Below are 19,330 nucleotides of genomic sequence, written 5' to 3'. Positions count from 1 at the left end.
GGGAAGAAGAGGAGAGGGCCCCTTCTCTCTATCTCAAGATAGAGCTTTCTAGGACAACTCCCCCTGTCATTCTGCTCAAACCATACTGTTTCTCCATGGGATACCTTTGTTGTTCATGTGAAGTCAGCATTTCTCCAGGTATGATTTGTATGTTATCTGGACTGTGCTGACATAGATAAAGGGAAGAGCAGACATCGCTGTTTCATGCACTGTGGACTGTGCTATATTTTCCTCTTGGTTCAGGCCAGGCTGGGTTTGATTTCCCAAGATCCCAGAGTGAATACATCCTGCCTGATTGAAGCCCCTACTTTCCCAGAAATCATCCTGTGGAATAAGCCCTGAACAAAGTGTTTCCTGTCTCGCTGTTAATCCTTTTCCTTCCACCCAAGTGCTCTGTGACCCAAGGCCTGGTTTAGAAGGCACATATTCAGTGAGATTCCTTCTTCCTGCCCACTCAGAGGCCATCAAAAGCCCAAAATGACAGCACTGGAGTGCCAAAAGCAAGCAAGTCACCTGCAATTTCACACCTGCCATCACTGCTTTCATGGCAGCTGGTGAGGCGAGATGTTGATGAAGGTCCCACTTGGCCCAGGCTGAAAGTCAAAGCAATTGTTGGGCTTTTCAGGGAATGTCCTTTCCCAAAGTAGGAAGGTAGGTAGAAAACCTGCTGGCAGCTGCCCTGGGGCATCTGCTGCCTTGCTGAGGAGGCATTTGTGCCTTTTGCATGCTGTCCTGTTCTTGGCAGCAGCTTTCCTGAGCTTGAAAAAAGCGCTGGCCCATCACTAGCTGTGGAAACACTTTCTGGGCTGTGGATTTCTTTCTCATCACTGGAGCCACAGCTGAACTGTGCTGGCCAAGTCTGCCTCCCTTCTAGGTGAGACTGAATAGTGGCAGGAGAATACCAATAACCATCCGGCAGGTTTTGACTCCACTGGTCAAATTTAAGCTGTGATTTTTCTCTTGTTTCTCCCTAAATACGTGCATGAGGGAGGCTGCAAACCAGGACAGGGAGCTCCATTGCACAACTGTCCAAATGCTAGGACAGGCTGGGCTCAGCTGCCTGCTTTTCTGCCCTCCACCAAGCTTCTGCTGCCCAATACCAACAGGAGGATGGCCTTCCTACCCATGGGCAAGTCATGCTCTGTTTATTTTATGTGAGTTATGGTTCCTGAGGAGCAGCAATCTTGTGGAACTTTTTTGTCCCTGGCCAGGAGCTCACCACAGTAACTTACTCCTCTAGGTCTATGGGCTGAAGACTCCTCACCAAATACCCAGCACCAGCCACACATTAGCAGCATGTTCAAGCCAAAAGCAAGGAGCCAGCTCCCTGCAGAACCCAGAGGAATGCAAACAGGAGCAAGAATGAGGACAGAAACCAGACTTACAGAGGCTTGAATGTGTTGCATTGCACAGACTTTGTATGTTGCAGTCTGGCCTCCTGGCCCTAATATCCTCTGACAGCTCCCAGAGCAGGAGCTGAGCAGGTTCGATCACAACACCAGCTCCTGTGGGAGCTGCTGCTTCAAAGTCCCTGCTGCCAGTCCTCAGCAAAGCACGCAAGGAATGGCAAAGATGTGCTGTCTCCAGAGCCTGTAGCAATGACCTAACTTTGTAAGTGAAGAGCTGCTGGCCAGCCCTTGAAAACTGGAGTTCTGGAAGACAACTTCAGACAGGCCCCAGTAAATGACTGTTTTATGAGTAAATTGCCTATGAAACTAGAAGGCACAAATTCAAACTGGGCAGGTCTTATATGGTCTGTATCAGTAAGGGCTACAGAAACACTCATCTCAAATAAAACACTACCTTTCTGAGACTTTAAGAAATTTCCTTTCTAAGTGTCCTGTCAGATTGCAGATGTTAAAAGCTAAAGCCACCTAGGTAGCTTGGCTCATCAGGAACGTGTTAAGTTATGCCCCAAAACCATCCCCTTGCCAAGTAGCAAACAGGCAGAGCTGTGAAAGGACATGCATGCTTCCCAGCTAATGTCACCTTCACATAGGTCATGGCACAAGCAAACATCCGCTCTGCAGTAAGATGCCAGGCAAAACACGGATCCCACTCTGAACAATACCACAGGGCCCAGGGACAGCTGAGGAATCTAAGGGAAATGGAACAACAGGAAATAAGGGAAGTCCCTCTAGCAAAGACCCTGTGGCCCCTTGGTAGTTGCACAGCACTGCACCTTTGAGAGGAGCAATACAATGGAGTTAGTAAATGACTGCTCAGCAGTGAGCATTCCCATGGCCCCTCTTGCCAGCACGGGAACTACAGGGGCAGCAGACAACAGAAGAGCTGTGTTCACAGGCACCATCACAGACACACATCCACTGCAAACAAAACGACTGCCTGAAGGTCTTCAAGACCTGAACACACCATGCCCTCATAGCTGGTAATTCATATTGTGAAGCATGAAAAAACAGTGCCAGGAGAAGACCAAGAATCAAGCAACTTGGACAAGCATGAGCTAGGGGTTTGCCTCTACCTTGGACTAACATTAATTATGAGGAGAGATGTAACCTTTAAGGCACTGCAGTGAAGGAGATCCTCTTCAGGGAGCCTTTGACTGGCCTAGGGGGAGAGAGGAAGAACTAATCCCACCTAAATGTGGTCTCATTCCTGCTGCCTCTAGAAGTCACAAGGGATGAAGGCTTGGAGAAAAGACGACATAATTTTAAAGTCTCTTTTTAGCAATAAAGACTCTGTAAGATCCCAGGGAAAGCCACTAGAAGCACCATCTCTTGTCAGGAAAAGACAAGTTCATCTGCTCTGACTGCAGTAGAGTGGGAGCCACGCTGGCCTGAGCAGCTCTCTTCAGAGGATGCCACAGGACCATGCGTGTAGAGGACAACAGCAAGGACAGGCTGGGGGACCCATGTGGTGGTTTAGCTCTCAAAACAGCTCCTGCAGGGATTCAGAGCAGGGCGTTTCGGGCTAATCTCTACATCCCCTCAGGGAACCTGAGGGATTACTGCTCTGCATCTGCTCACACGGTTGGGCCCCACCTTGTCAAGGGGGGGAAGCACCGACAGCCGCTCTCAGTTCTTTAATCGCTTTGGGATAAACAGCGTTGGGCCCTGTCCACTGTGGCACAGCATGTCTTAATTGACTCCCTGGCTCAGAGGCCTGACAGCTTCTCTTGAGCCTTGCCTAGGCTAGGAATGCATCTCATGATTCATTACAAAGGGCTGGCTCCTGGAAGCAGGTACAGAGTGCCGCAATACAGCCTCCTTGGCTGCACCAGATGTTGGGAAAGGGTGCCACAGGAGTGACTGGCCATCACCGGTACCTAGCCAGCACTAGCCTATGGCAGAGTCTTTGGCTACAGCCCAAGCCAGGGCGTGAGTGGAGGTCCCTAGACAGCAGTCACCACTAATCCCCAGAGCTGTGCTTTCACCTGTTGTCTCCCACACTCCGCTAACTTCTCAGCAGAAAGTGCTGGAAAAGACCTGCATGGGCTGAGGAGTCTGTGCTGTATGCCTAAAGATCACCTACTTGCTTCTCCTTCTGCTCACCTCTCCCTCCTGAACATGCGTCTTGAAAAGCTCCCCGCTAGCTGGTCCAGGCACCTGCCTTACGGGACACATGGCTGAGCCTTTCTCCTTCCTTCCAGGCTGGGGATGCTGGTGTAAGTCTGGCTGCACTGGCTCCCGGGCAGCCAGTGCCATCTGCTGGCTTCTCCTCCCTTGACTGTTGTGAAGACATGGAGAGCTAAATAAGGGACAGCCTTGCTATGTAACCAGTCTTCCCCCCACCCCTCACATTCTGCTGCTAAAGCCACATCCACAGTGCTGACCTAAATCATTCCAATGATGTGTGTTTCCAAAAAATAGCATTATATTTAAAATATTTTATTAAAAATTGTTACAAGTAGACAATACATATCAGATTCAAAGTCAGAGGTTTTTCATTTATAAGTTAAATATAACTTAAGAAATACTTTCTCATTTGAAATCCTTTAACAGCTTAATAAATCATACTTGGAATATATATACAAACACACAAATCTCAGGTTTCCATTTCATTTGTAAATCAGATGCAGGCATGAAATCCTTCCAAACACCTCTGAATTATTTTTAAATTACCTGGGCCACAGACCTACACAGGAGCAAGGATTTTACAGTACATTTACAGTTAACAGCACAGATATCCACAGTAAAAAATGCAAAATTAAATATTTATGTATACACCTATACTACAGCGCATAATCCCATAGGGATGACATCATTTCAGATCTACTTGCTGCATTCAGAATCCAGAGTACCTGGTATAAGCACTATAATTCCTAGTGCCATTAAAAAAAACCAGAGAGCCTGAAGTCCCTAAGCTTTCTGGGACACACAGCAGAAACCCAAATAATTGCCAGATCACTACAGGGATATTTATTGACTGGGACATCCTCTGAACACAAACCGACTTCAACAACTAACCAGATCAATGGTTTCAAAGTTAGTCAATGAATATTTTTTCATCCTGATTATCTGTTTCTGCAAGTATAACCCATATGTCTCCAGAGAAGACATCTCCAGTAGTGTAGCAAGTGATGTGAAATAATACATGTCTTCACCTCGCCTAGGTACCTTTGAGCAGATCAGAGGAGAAACCAGCCTCCTCTTTAGGCAGCAGTTTACTATTTGCTCACCATCTGGACAAGAGATGGCAAGCTCCCAGTTATGATAACTACATGACTGAATGTAGACAGTATTTTTGCCAGAAGGCCAGAATTTTACTCTCTGCTTGTCTTCAATGGAAATACCAGCTTGAGTTCAGAATTTCTGAACAATATACAAGGTCAATCATCTTGTCAGCAAGAGGTAAAAACATCTGGACAGCTGCTGATTTGCATGCAGTTTCATACTCCGGAAATCTCTGAGACAGAAGTTAAAGATGGCTTCAATTCCTGCAGAGAGAACAAAATTCCTCTGTAATTTGGAAAATTGGCATAGATCTATATTTGCTCTCATTTCAGAGGAATTTTGCATGCAGCAGGTAGCAAGGCCACGCAAAAGCGTTCCTCATACTGTATGCAGCTGGAGAGCATGCTAAGCACACTCACCCTTAAGGAGTTGAATAAGCATTTCTAAAGCAATAAATCCATCAGCCTTGTTAGGAACTTTCATGCAATGCCAAGACGTGTATTAGGTACCCCAAAGCACATATTGCTACTTCGGTAATTGCGTAGCAATCAACAGCTCTCATTGCTTGTGTGATTAAAAGGAAGAGAATTTGTGAGTGCAACTCTCTCATGTGCTCACCTGAAACACCTGGAGTTAGACATTCTGGCCAGCACTTTGGAAACTACCTTCAATTGTTAGGCTCTGGCAGCTACTACAAAAAACAACAGAAATGAAAAGTATTTTAGTGACAACTGGTTTACATCAAATGGATTTTAGCAAAGTGATTGTAGGGGTTTTCATGCTGCTTTTTGAGACACAACTTACCTGGAAGGAGTAAATTTCTTTGCTGCAAAAAGAATAAGAAAAGGTGTTAGCATTTCAAAATGAAAGCTTCCTCGTGCAAACTTTTTCTATTACTAAAAAAACTCCCACAATTTATGAATATCTGATCATGAGTCATTTCCTAGCAACAAATTTCATAGGTAATTACTATGTTGTCATTAGCCCCATCTCAAATTCCCATACACTACCCTTCGCAGTAATTACTGATAAACAAAATGATGCTTTTTTCTTTCAGTTCTTGTGTTCTAAATATTTGGTTTTCCCCATTTTTGATTTTTAAATGTCCACCCAAAAGTCAAACATGGCAGGTGTTCAGGCTTCTTAAAAGTAATCTTAGAGTTTCTTTAAGTATAGGGATTTTCACTTTTTTTTTAATTAAAAAAGCCCAAACTATTGAGATTTGAAGGGTTTTTTTCTTCCTCCACTGAACCTTTTTTTCAGGAAGGTAAATAAAACCAGTGAACCCAGCCCAATGGCTCACCTTTTCTTCGGAAATGCCTTGCAAGCCAAAAGAGGAATGATGCTGTGGACAACAGAGAAGCACTTGTGGCTGCTATGCCCACAGAGACGTAGCTGACTTGCTCAGAAGCTGAAAAGATGAAAAAGTTTCAGTAAGATCAAGAGGCATGTGTGGTGTTTGAAGCCCTCTCTCTTTCTTCCTTTTTCTAGTGCTCTTCAAGAGGAGCCAGAATTGCAGCTTGTAACCCCCCTCATTTCTCTCTTGCTGACGAAAGACACATCCTGTACACAAGGTAAAAAGCTGCATGCTAAAAATTAGCCCACACATTGCTAGAGCAATGGCGAGGTAACAAGCCAGCTATACCAGGCCCTGGCTAACCTCCAGCCTCACAACACAATTTAGGCTCCTCTTTCATTTTTTTCCATGTTTTTTCCCCTCTCTATTTTCAAACAACATACTGAGAGATTTTGTTGGGTTTTATGGACTTCTAAAAGTTCTAGCTCACTGTCTGGTGTTACCTCCTCAATCTTTCCACATCTCATTCGATTAGAAACCCAGTGCCACCTCTCTGTGACTAATTACAGGTAAAATACCTTCACATGTGGGCAGGCTGGCACTCCAGTTTCCTGAATGCCTGCACTCCAGAATATGAAAGCCATTTAGTCTCCATCCTTCCAGACAGCTGAAGTGGCAGGCTGTGTTGTATGTGAAGTTCCCAGCACCATGCAAGCAATCCATAAAGCCTTTCTTGGGAGAGCTCAGTGGTTCACACTGTACAACTGAAATGCAGAAAGAAATGGGTGAGAGTCATTAAGGACTTTCCTGACTGGAGCTTTATTTTTTGCACTGGGAGGAGATCAGAGATGCCTGCTCATGGCTCCATAAGGCAGTGCAAGTGGTAGCTGAAAACATGAGAGATGGCAGAGTTTAGTTTGGAGCCAGGACCCTATAGGAGTATGGATTTCAGTATGTTGTCCAGTGATAAGAAAAATGTATTTGCCAAACCAGTAAGTCTTACCTTTGCATTCTGGCATTGGCTCTGACCACTGTCCCTGTGCTGTACACTCAATGCTGGATGGACCATCCAGAACACGGCCCTCACTGCAGTGGAAATCACAACGTGAACCATAGGTGAGATCTGCAGGAGCGTGGTCACAGGTCACAGAGCCTTCTTCTGGCCAGGTTACAGCCTCACACCTCACAGCTGCAACACACAGATCACAACAACAATCAGCACAGATGCTTCACCTCAGGAATTCCACATGCCACTGCTGACAGCCCAAGGGCCCAGGTGAGCAGGGAGAAGGAAAGGTACCTGCACAGGATGGCTGCTGCCTGTCCCAGGCTCCAGAAGACCCACACTGCAGTGTGGCTGGTCCTGTCAGGGAAAATCCTTCCTCACAGGTGAACTCGCAGGTGGTGCCCCAGGTGAGCTCCACAGAGGGATAGGAGCAGTTCACAGTACCATGAGCAGGCATTTCTAAGGCAGGACAAGTCACAGCTGAAAAACAGAAGAGAGAACACAGAATTTAATTTGGAGTAGGTAAAAATAAATACTCTTCTTTGAGTTGACAAGAGGACATGCCCTTCCCACAGCTGTTCCCTACAAATCCACAGACTTCCCTTCAGCTTTAACAAGGTCTCGGGAAACAGCGATTTTAGCACATTGCACAGTGCAGCCAAAACACTTCAACATGCACCTAGACCATGCAAGCTATCCTGAGCCTGGCTCCAGATTATACTCCACAAGTGGACTGCATAAACACACACTGGCTCCTATTTGGGATGCAGAGGCTAAAGAGTTCCTGTCAGAACAACTCCACTTGAAAACTCTGTTCTCATACTTGCTGGGACAAAGTTCCTGAGTGCTGCTTGTCACCCTGCACTGCTGTTTCCTCTTTAATACAAAAGGCTAAATCCTCTTTATCTTGAGATCTGTTTATGAAAAGTGCTATAAACACACTGGGTATGACCATTACTCATTGATTACACTTGAATGAGGAAGTCTCTTCTGATTATTTGAGCTACTGTAAGCTTTAACTCTGAGATTTCTAACCCAGTCAGTCTTACCTTTGCATTCTGGCATTGGCTCTGACCACTGTCCCTGTGCTGTACACTCAGTGCTGGATGGACCATCCAGAACACGGCCCTCACTGCAGTGGAAATCACAACGTGAACCATAGGTGAGATCTGCAGGAGCGTGGTCACAGGTCACAGAGCCTTCTTCTGGCCAGGTTACAGCCTCACACCTCACAGCTGCAACACACAGATCACAACAACAATCAGCACAGATGCTTCACCTCAGGAATTCCACATGCCACTGCTGACAGCCCAAGGGCCCAGGTGAGCAGGGAGAAGGAAAGGTACCTGCACAGGTTGGCTGCTGCCTGTCCCAGGCTCCAGAAGACCCACACTGCAGTGTGGCTGGTCCTGTCAGGGAAAATCCTTCCTCACAGGTGAACTCGCAGGTGGTGCCCCAGGTGAGCTCCACAGAGGGATGGGAGCAGTTCACAGCACCATGAGCAGGCATTTCTAAGGCAGGACAAGTCACAGCTGAAAAACAGAAGAGATAACACAGAATTTAATTTGGAACAAACTATAAAAAGGTTTTTTTGCTTTCCTGAAACTTGGCTACGTGCCCACTAAATGGAAGCAGCTTTAGCAAGATCTACTATGCTGCCATATCAGAAAGCAGAGAGGAGTGCAAAGGACTCGAAATTAAAGACTGCCTCCTCAATCTGCAGTTTGTGACAGCAAGTAATCACAATCCAAAATTTTCCCATTTTGACTGCTGCTTGGTGATGATTGCTGCTTTTACTTGCTTCCAACAGTAGCCTGTTCTAAGCTGAACACCTCAAAAAAAAAATCCTACAGTTAGGAGTAACTGGCTTGTTGTGAGCAGTGTCACAGCTAGACCATCTTCATTCCTTGTTCCCCACTAAGAGGTGAAAATGTCTTTCCCTACAGGAAAATCTAGTCCAGGGCCAGAACATTCATCCTGCTTATTTAATCTCTTCAAGAACAGAGAGATCTGTGTACTGCAATAAAACAGCACCTTTACCACATAATTAATTACAAAGAAATGGGCCAGACCTTCAATTTGTACCTACTAACAGACCAACACTGAAGTTCACAGAGCTACGTATGATGTGGAAAGCTCATCTATCACTTCCTGAGAAGCTCACCTTTGCATGCTGCAAGAGGGGCAGACCACACCCCAGAAGAGGTACAGTGTACAGTTTCCAATGCAGTCAGCTCAAAGCCTTCCTCACACTGAACTGTGCAGGATGAGTTGTAGCTGAAGTTCTCCAAGGGATGGTTACATTCCAGGCTCCCATGATCAGGTTTCTTTAGTGGATCACAACTCTCAACTTCAAAAGAAACACAAGAAGGTAGCCAGTGAGTCTCATTGTCTGAGCAGGTAAAACAACAAGACAGACAACCTGAGCACTAGCTAGCACGAATATCCCTCTAGCCAAAAAGCAGGATGAAGTCATCTTACCCAACTCGCATTCAGGCCCATAGAATCCAGGGTTACAATGGCAGGTGTGGTTGTTAATAGTCTCAATGCATTCTCCACGGCCACTGCAGAGAGATGGGTTGCAAGAAGCTGGAAAGAGAAAAAAATGCAGTAAATTATAAACCCATCAGCAATGGCCACTAATGAAACATGGTTAGCACTTTGTCTCTAGCACTAACCAAGCATTTAGTATAGCAAAAGAAAGCAGGGGGAGTTGGTATGTAAGATTACCCTGTCATTTCACAGAAGGATTGAAGAAATCCACACCATTAACAGACTTGCTCATAGTGAAAGAATTTTACTTGTTCTCAGGTAGATATTAGCCATATTTAAAATACCTGAGCAACAATATATACTATGAGGTAAGCAGAAATCCTTAACAGGTACATTCTTCATTAACTCACCATAGCTCTAATTTGGCTGATATTTGACTTGCTTTTCTTGCTTATTTTTGAGGGAGCCTTAGCCACCTCTACACAAAGTGTCTCATCTAATCCAGTGGTCTACAGGCAGCAGACAGATGCCTCCAAAAGGTGCAATTCTTATCTAGCCAAGTCACCCACATGTCAGTGGGAAGAAAGTCACCATCATCCTTTCCAGCCTCTACCATTCTGTGATTCTGTGATCTGGAAGAGCCTGTTTCTCTCCACTGATTATAAAGAAGGTCTGGTGATTTGCTTATAAAAGATGTATAATATTCTGGGAGCTTAAAGGGTAAGTGAGATCCATCCAACTCTTAGAACAACCTCAGGCCTGTAAGTCAGGATAAGCATAGAAGTGCTTACAGGGGCAGGTAGATGAGTAAGACTAGGTTAAATGACTCATCCCACCCACCAGCTTTTCTCCACAGGGGCACACCAAAAAGGCTTTTATCACACATACCTGTGTAGCACAAGGCAACCTTCTTTTTCTCACACTGCTCATCATTCCACTTGCCATCATCCTTCCCTCTTTTGATGTAGATTTCAACACAGTCCTCATTGTTCCCTTTGCCATTTGGTTCACCTGAAGCCCAGTTTTCTGCCTCTTCTGTCAATTCTTTGTTAGTGCCAATCCAGGTCCACACGTCATTAATTTTTCTGATTCCAATCCAGTAGTAACCCGGATTGAAGGGTAAGAATTTATTGAGATAGTTGATTTCCTCCTTATTCTGAATGGCAACCATGTTAGTATACCTCTTTTTGCACCACAGCTCTGCTTCCCTGTAGGTCATGTTTGTATCTGAATAATGGTACGTCCAACAATTCACCTCTTGCAGCATTGTAAGTCCTGGAATTAAAAGAGGTCCAAAAGTTGATGTCTGACTTTTTCCCTCCTCTCTCTCTAGAAGAGGATATGTAAAGCTCTATAAATGTTACAAACCTGCCAATATATGAAACTGAATAAAAAGGTATGGCAACCGTTGTATATCAACCGGTAAGCTTCAAAACAGGCATGTCAGCATTAAGTGCAGGGACTTCAGCCTGTGAAATTACATCCAATCACACAAAGCTTTGGAGACTTAATAGCAAACTATAAAAATCAATTATGTGTTTGACAGGCAAGCAGGGAAACACCATTGCAGCTAGAGGCTTTTCCTGTGTGAACCCAGCCTCGAGTTAATTAGATCAGGTTCAAAATTCTGTTTAATTGTGAGCTCAAACAGAATAGTCACATTAATATTATCATCCAACTCGTTTTCTACAGGGAAATACACTCTTACCATAAGCAAGAAGAGACAGGAACCACAAGCAAATCATGTCTCTGAGAGTTTTCTCTTCTCTTTAAGCAGATGGCTATGAGAGACAAAAGGAACATGTTTGTAAAGAACAAATACTGACTTTTTACAATTCAATATAAGTTACTGTCTATGTAATCTTCCCTACAGACCTTTAAACAACTATTCTAAAGACTTATAGAATATTTCCATGTTTAGGAAATTATTCATTTTAAACAACTCTTACTATCAAGACAGCTTTTAAAGAATTCCTTCTGCCTGGTTTTCCTTTAGCTGAGCAATAACACTGCGTAGTGTACTCCATGTATACTCACAGGTTGTTGCTGTAGTGGCCAAGAGGCAAAAGTCCTCTGTGATGGTTCTCAGTGACAGCTTTCTCCTGCTGAGTTGCTGAATACAGACTTGAAGATTAAGCTCAGCTTCAAGTGTCTGGTCTGTGCCATTCCCTGCCTTTACTACAGCCTTTTATTCTCTCAATAGGCCTGTCCTCCATGAGATGGGAAATTCCACGTGCAAAAAATTTCTTGGAAATCCCAGGCTCTGGCCCTCCCACACATTAAGCCTGACACTTCCCCTTGCCAAATCAACCCTCCCACAAAGAGACACTGTGCTGACAAACTGCCAAGTGCTGCATTACATAGTCTTACTGACAGAAACACACAATTCCAGGATATCAGGAGCAAGATGGTTAGTTAATTTAGTTGCATGAATAAACAGATTCCAACTTTTAAGCTAACATAATGTTTCACAGCAAGGAGGTGCCAGTTCCTTTGGGATCTCAGTAAGGAAGGCACTGACACTCAAGGCTGGTTAACTAAGCTTGAGTAGAAGCTGGAGACTGAAGCATTGGACTCAAGCCCTTCCTTGTGGACTGCAGTATGCTGGGCAGAGTTCTCATTTGTAGCAAGCTTTGCCAGCCCCAGGATTGCTAGTACTCATCTAGAGTCTTGTTCACAATACAGATTCATCAGTCACTTGTAGCAGTTGAGCTTGGAATATGGACTTTGAAGAGTCCCTTGGACCATATGCTCCAGTATCCTTACGTCAGTTACAATTCCTGAACAAGTGGCATGTAAAACTCCAGGTGGACTGAATTCATACACATTTATTGTGTATGCACCGATTACACAAAATCACAGAATCTCAAGGGTTGGAAGGGACATCACTGAGAACAGCCACTCCTGCATAAAGGAGTCTCATGGTGTCTATGGCACAGAGGCATATGCCTGAGTAATCATTGACACTTGGCTATAGCAGGTTGGTAAGCTGTGCTGGTCACAGGCTGCTCGGTGCACGCTGCATACATGAGAAGGCAGTAAGCGTGAGAATCACAGATTCCTTGTACAACAGTCTTCTGGCTGCACCACTCCACTCCTGGATCCTCATGCCTACCTTCACACATATGCCACTTCAGTGACAAGGTGACTTGCCATGCTAAGTACAGTAGTTTGGGATAGTCTCAGTTAAGTAATACTTCTTGCCTCTGTTACAAGAGTTCTCACAAGCACTGTTGAATGCTGTAAGGAGGGAATGGGTAACAAGGAATAGACACATCAGGCTCAGTTCTCAACCCTGTGCAAAGACATGACACTGAAAGTTTGTCACAGAGTCCATGTTCCCTAGCACTCACAACTCCAGCTGATACAAAGGGTTATTTTCCCCTTGTGCCCTCATCAGCCATTTCATTCACCTCGCATTCCCTGTCCATTCAGGTACTTACTATGGAGGCTCCACCAGGCAGCTCATTTGCCAAACTGGTGTTGCAGGCATAAAGACTGACCATTGTGGGTGAAGTTTAACAAAGCTCAACATCCAAAGAAGTCAGCAAGGGTTGTCAGTGATAGGACACAGGGTAGTACCCAATACATATCTATAAAGCATAGTTATATATAGACTATACAAAGTGCATTGGAGCTCTTATTTTAGAGCCTCAGCTTGTTCTCACAGGACAAAAAACACCAGCTTCTGGATTCCAAGCTAATATCTCAGCTAATATCAACTCCCAATTTCTTCCAAAAAACCCCCAACCAACTTGTCAAGTAGCCAGACCTTAATAGGTCTCTGCCTATCACAGGAGAATAAAGAATGTAATATAAACCAGCCTCAATTACTGTCAGCTGTTATGATCAGTTACTGTTATTATCAGTTACTACCTAATAGGAGCATTTACTAGAAATTACAATGTCGAAGTCAGTTACTGAATAAGGTGAGTGTTAAAATCAACACACTGAATATTTGTAGAGAGATTATTTTAAACCAGCAAAACCAGAAACACAAGCAAATCATGAAGGAACCTTGGAAAGTTGAGGTTAACTTTTGGCTATGTCACATACTCATTTTGTAAGCCCAGACCTGGGCCAGCCTTGCTTAAAACAACCAGACTTTTAATGCACCTGTGTAGTACATCATGCAGCAGGGCTTCATTTCACTGCAGTTCTGTGAACATTATCCTAATACAAACCAACAGTAATGAGTTTTGATAAGGCAGCCTTCTTTGCCTTCTAAACCATTGATCTGTTGTTCTAATTGTATACACAGAAAAAAACCAGACAAATCCAGAATGGCTTGCATCCCCTCTGGAGCCAGGAAATCCTACACCTGTTCCTGGAGATTCACTTCTTCAAACAATTTTATGAGCTTCCTACTGGTAAGTGCTCATCCTTGTCATGGCAGAATTTCTAAACTTGAGTGGAGGAAACTTTATCAGAATCACTTGCCAGTGGAATCTCCAGAGGAAGGAAGGGAGCATTTTACAATAGTCTTCCTTCACAAGGGCTGTCTGAGACCTCCTGTCTACAGCAGATAAAAAAACAAAACACCAAAGCCCAAAAGCAATATGCCTGTAAAAACTCCAGCCTAAAAAAAGACTGCTTCTTTTTGTTGGCAGTATTCCTTTATGCATCACTGACATGGGGCTCTTTTTGGTTTTTCCCTGGGAATTCTGCCATCCACCGATTATATTTTTATCTCATTTTAATGTAACAGAGGATGAATACAAATGCAAAATTTTCAGAGGAAAAAAGAAAGCCTGAAATGTATTTTCAAAAGCACACAACTGAGAGGTTATAATCTCTCATTACAAGTCAAAAGCATTTAACTTTAACCCTGCTGTTCAAGGAGACTGGGATTCCTGTGAGCTAAAGCTCCTATTGGATCCTAAGTTACATATCAAGAAAAATACCTCTGATATGGTTACTTAGGTTGAAGTGCAGATATTCCAGCTTGAAATGCTATCCAGCCTGCCCCTTTGCTGGTTTCCATCTTACTGATTTATTCTCTTCTCATTGTCATTTCACATTTGTGTTTTTTCTCTTCCTTTGTCAATTGATTTAAGAATTTAAGAGCCTTGTTTATTTGTGCTGTAGTGAGCTGGGTACAGTTGTCCACGCTTCTCTCATGCTACATGAAAATAGATATGGCTCCTTAAAATTAATCCAACTCCCCTCTGCCAGAAAAATGGGAGACTCTAAACTTAAATCAAGTCAGTTTTTATAAATGCTGAACGCTTCTTATTTTTATAGACTCCAGGTCTTCATTTCCACAAGAGAAAGCCCTACCTTTAACAAGTGAATGGGGAATACTCCAGATCACACACAGAGGTGCCCAACAAGGATTATCTTGCAGCAACTGATTTTCTATTTGAAAGGTTTAATCAACAAGCCACTATGAGACATAGAAGGTAAGAAAAGGCTATATAAACACATTTGGAGTAAGAATAATAAAGAACAGTTAGGTCTGCTATTTAAAGAAGGACAGCAATCGACAGAGGAGATGTCAAATGTCATTTCTTTTTATATAGAGAAAAGTTAACAGATACTGCAGTAGTGTTAGGTATTAGGAAAAGAGAATAGATATATTCTCTTTTCTGTAGAATAGAGTACAGAAGGACTGGAATGAAGACTATTTAGGTTAGTTACAGCCAATGAAATTACTGTTTAAGGATCCAAACCCTCAGTAATTACCTTTAAGAGTATAGGGAAAGGTGTCAGAGGGCTGATGAAAACCAAATATTGTCTCTGTATCTAGGAAAGGAAAATTAAGGTGATTAGAAGCCAGCCTTTTCACATGAGCACCTAGAAAATATGCCACAACCATAGTGAAAAATGTTTAAAGAAAACAATTGAAAGATCAGTAGAAGGCTACTAAGCTGTTAAAACCAGCTGACGTTGATATTGATTTACTCTTAGCAGACCAATCTAGTTTGTACTTCAAGGCTGAGGGCGTAACAAACAATAGAGAGCTATAGTTTGATATGATTAAAACTTTTAATACTGTCCCACGAGATGTACTTATAAGCAAAGAAGTGAAATCACCATAAAATGAGCATGCAAGAGAGATAACCACCACTGAAAGGGCACTTTCAGAGATCACTGTCAGTCTGAGAGGACTATACAAATGAGCCCTGCAAGGGCTTATCCTGAACAAACTTGAGCTCATTTAAATTGGATGGTAAATTATCATCTAAAATGCTTCAAAAATTTGCAGCTGACACCAGGATTTGAGGAACTGCAAGAGTCCCAAAGGACCGATGTAGGACTCAGACTTGGATAAACTAAGAGACATAATCCAAAAGAAATTAGAACACATCAATAGAAACAAGCACAGTGGTTGTAATCTGAAAAAAGATCCTGAACCCCAATAAAACAAAGAAACCCACAGAAACAAATTAGGAAACTGTTGGCTAGGCAGGAAAATTGTAAGTTACTTTTAAAATTAGGAAATGCTGTTACAATCTGTATTAATGGGAATGTTTTAAAACAAAATTTGCAATGACTCCAATTTGCCATTGCCAAATCTCATCCGGTACACTGCATCTCATGTCAAGTACCACAATTCTAGAAGGCTCCAGGCAGATAAAATGCAATCACATTGTGAGCAACACAGACAATACATTATTTAGAATTAGATCAAGCTTTTATTCTCTTTTGAAAAAGAAACCAGGACCATTTCATACTATCTTGACACTCTGCACTATTTTCATTAAAAAACTAAACAAAAAGTGTTAAGACTTTCTAATTTTATTCCTTATGAACTTGTTGTTTGCTTCCCTGAAAATATAGATGATTCCTTGTCTGACTTGAAGGAGATTGTAAGTGACCTAACCTTCAGGACTATCAACTTTACACAGATCTATCAGCTTTACATAGATAGCAAATCAAGTTACATGTGCCCAGAAAACCTGGCCATGATGGAGGAAAGAAATCTATACCATCTTCTAAAACCTAAAAGGTGTTTTAAAGTACTTAGGAGGCATGTGATCAACAATTCTTTCTGTCCACTTGGTGCACAACAAGTAGCGGTTTGATCTCCACGTACGTACATATGTATAGAAAGAGACAGAGTCATTTTCCATGTCTTTTTTAAATAATGGGTCTGTATCCCCATGGTAAGATCACATCTGAGTTTACACATTTCTAAATCTTCCTTTTTAAACACTTTTAATGATGCTTTTGTATCATCAGTCAAAAATAGAGAATCAAGTATTTCTGAGTAATTCAGTTACATTTCTTCTAGGAGCTACAATTGCAATTCCTAAATGCCTGAGTATTCCTAAGTATTTGTCAAAACAGTGTGTACAACAGACATTTATCCCATGGCAAACTGCTACAAAACTACTTGAAATTTTGAAGCAATGGAAAAAGCTCCAGCTTCACCAACAGTAACACGCAGTAGAAAAGGAAGAGTAAGAGCTTTAGCCAGCCTTGAGGGGAAAAGGAGTTCTGGTGCCAGCAGTGAAGGTGTTTCCTGTTTGGCCAGCAGCTTGAAACACTAATTCTTTAAAAATTCAGACAAAAGTTCTAAGGCACAAATTTTCCCTGAGGTCTAGATGGGAAGAAAAGATAATTTCCCTAAACACACTTATCCTTCAGCCTTTGTGTCTCATTAAGTGTGATTAAGGTAGGCAATACAACTGCTACAAAGAAGTTGGAATTTCTCAGGCTGCCTAAGACAGTCTCCACTCTGTCTGGAGTGGAACCCCGCGAGCGAGAAAAATCTTATTTCTGCTCCTCATTTTGGGAACTCTCTGATGTGACTCATACTGTTCAATTTCCTCCCAAGAGGCAAAAATACACATCTAATCTCAGGCCAGGGATCACTTGCACTGCAAGATGTCATTCACTAAGGAGCAGAGCAAACTGCACACCTTGAGTTAACATAAAAGCTGGGCTGGTCTGCACTTGGCTGCCTACAGTCGCATGTTGAACTTGATTGTTCCCAATTCTACTGTTGGAAATGATGGTAGAGAAGCTCCTAAAACCTTATCACCCTTCACAAACATGCATAGAGCCAGCAGTGTTGATTTTACTGCCCAAGTCTGTTCCATAGTCCCACACTTTCAGCAGGGGAGATGCCCCAGATGTGACACTGACAGGGATGCTGGTGCTGAGGAGAGTTACAGCTCTTGTCTGTCTCTTACAGACAGTTACAGCTTCTGGCAAATAAGAGGACTGAGTGGAAGTTTCAGGATTAATAGATTCAGTAGGTAGTTAGTTGTGTAAAAGTGGTCTTTGTGAAAAATTGGTTTTGTTTTGCAAATTCTTTGCACACCTTCTGCCTAGCTCTGTTTCCAGAAAACACTGCTTTGATTTATCAGAAAGCACTCAATTGCCACTGATAGTTCACATGCTGATATAACCTTCCATTCTCCATTTGCAGTATTATGAGAGAGAGAGGCCACAAAAAAAGATGAAGAGGAAAGTAGCTTCACTTCCTTATTAATACACCTCACCGTTAGTTTATGAACTCCAAGCTCTAGGTCTGTTCTTTTCAGTGCTGAAGTCAGCTTCAGGTAATTCATTTTTATACACCAATGGACAACAGTATTTAATGTGTTTGAATCCATAACTAAAGTAATGTTCCATACCCATTTTTAATCATTAAATACAGCACCTTATAACATCAATATTGTAATTTCTCCATAAGTTTTCATCCCGAATCACCCACCCAAGGATCTGTACTGCTTTAGGAAGAAACATCTGCTAAGCAAGATTCAGAGAAGGCCAGTATAAATACTTTAGTTTTTGGGTTTTTTTTACTGGGAAGTGTGCAGTAAACAAATCCTTCAGGTATTATCTGCAGCAGATCATAAATCAGAAAGCCATATTTTTGAAGAGTCTAGTAGTTTTGAATCATTTACCTAAAAGGTGCTTCAGGTGACACTGACGTCTGTATTTAAAGCCGAGCCCCAGAGACTGTCATCACTCTCTGATGCCATTTATAAAATCAAGCAGCAGAAAGGTCCATCACCAAGCTACTGGCACTCTGTGGAATAAGATGGTATCACTTGGTATCTTAAAGTCTTCAAAGTAGAAGACCAAAGTACAAGGAACAACTGCATAGCACTGAAGTAAAACCTGACCCATGAACAGCCAGCAAAGGCATATCATTCATACTACTCAGTGGCTTTTCTCAGTCAGTAGACCATGAGAGAATCAAAGTTCTTGAATTGAGTACTCTTTCAGGAGCACTCTAGCCACTCTACCACAAGTTTGCCACAAACACACCATCCATTAATTATTCCAAGAAGTGCATTTCTAGTGGATGGTAAGCAATTGCTTCTTAGGAAGAGCATGTTTAACATAAGGTCATTAGTGGAGGGTACTTCAATTGATGCATATTGTAGTTGTTTCATAAACAAAGAAATTAATGACTAACATTGACAGCAGTGACATTAAATTGCTCAATTTTATTGTTTCCCAGACAGCAAAACAGAGCCATGAGGCTTTTAAAAGTTCCAGGGAACTGCTGTCAGGATCACTAGGACTTTCCTGATTTCCTGGGCTTGAAAACAATACTTTTAACTTTCCAGTGAAGATTTTGCTCTTCCGCTACTTCTAGATTTTTTGACTCATCAGGAAGGGTCGAGTCTTTCACTTACTCTGAAATTGCTGCACTTTCACATTTAAGCCTAAAAAGCAATCCACAAAGTAGTTTTCCCCAAATGTAATGCATGTACTCCACTCTACACATCCTTTCACTAAAAGAGTTGTCAAGCATTGAAACAAAGGTGCCCAGGAAAGAGTTCATCATCCCTGGGGGTATTTAGGTGCTTAGGGACATAGTGTAGTGGTAGGCTTGGCAGCATTAGGTTTATTGTTGGACTCTATGACTTTAAGGGTCTTTTCCAACCTAAATAATTTATTCTATGAGTCTATATTTATACTTCCTGGTGCACA

At 42.6% G+C, this 19,330-nt stretch overlaps 1 protein-coding gene across 2 annotated transcripts; it reads right to left on the bottom strand.

Annotated features, from left to right (window-relative positions):
• Positions 1–3,946: 3,946 nt before the first annotated feature.
• Positions 3,947–11,578, bottom strand: SELE (selectin E). Of its 2 annotated transcripts, XM_062003453.1 has the most exons (14): positions 11,468–11,578; positions 11,139–11,211; positions 10,319–10,705; positions 9,419–9,526; positions 9,102–9,287; positions 8,284–8,469; positions 7,987–8,172; positions 7,232–7,417; positions 6,935–7,120; positions 6,510–6,695; positions 5,938–6,045; positions 5,439–5,460; positions 5,253–5,325; positions 3,947–4,897 (listed from the first exon to the last, which is right to left on the bottom strand). In XM_062003453.1, the coding sequence occupies exons 2-13, from the start codon at positions 11,173–11,175 to the stop codon at positions 5,268–5,270; spliced, it is 1,836 nt and encodes a 611-aa protein (XP_061859437.1). In that variant the 5' UTR covers positions 11,176–11,211; positions 11,468–11,578; the 3' UTR covers positions 3,947–4,897; positions 5,253–5,267. The 2 variants fall into 2 exon arrangements, with proteins under 2 accessions (XP_061859437.1, XP_061859439.1); XM_062003455.1 differs by lacking the exons at positions 11,139–11,211; positions 11,468–11,578 and adding an exon at positions 10,799–10,837.
• Positions 11,579–19,330: the final 7,752 nt, after the last annotated feature.

Source organism: Colius striatus, chromosome 10 (genome assembly GCF_028858725.1).
Source record: "Colius striatus isolate bColStr4 chromosome 10, bColStr4.1.hap1, whole genome shotgun sequence".
In the NCBI taxonomy this organism is placed as follows: Eukaryota; Metazoa; Chordata; class Aves; order Coliiformes; family Coliidae; genus Colius; species Colius striatus.
This window is presented reverse-complemented; position numbering and strand designations above follow the sequence as displayed.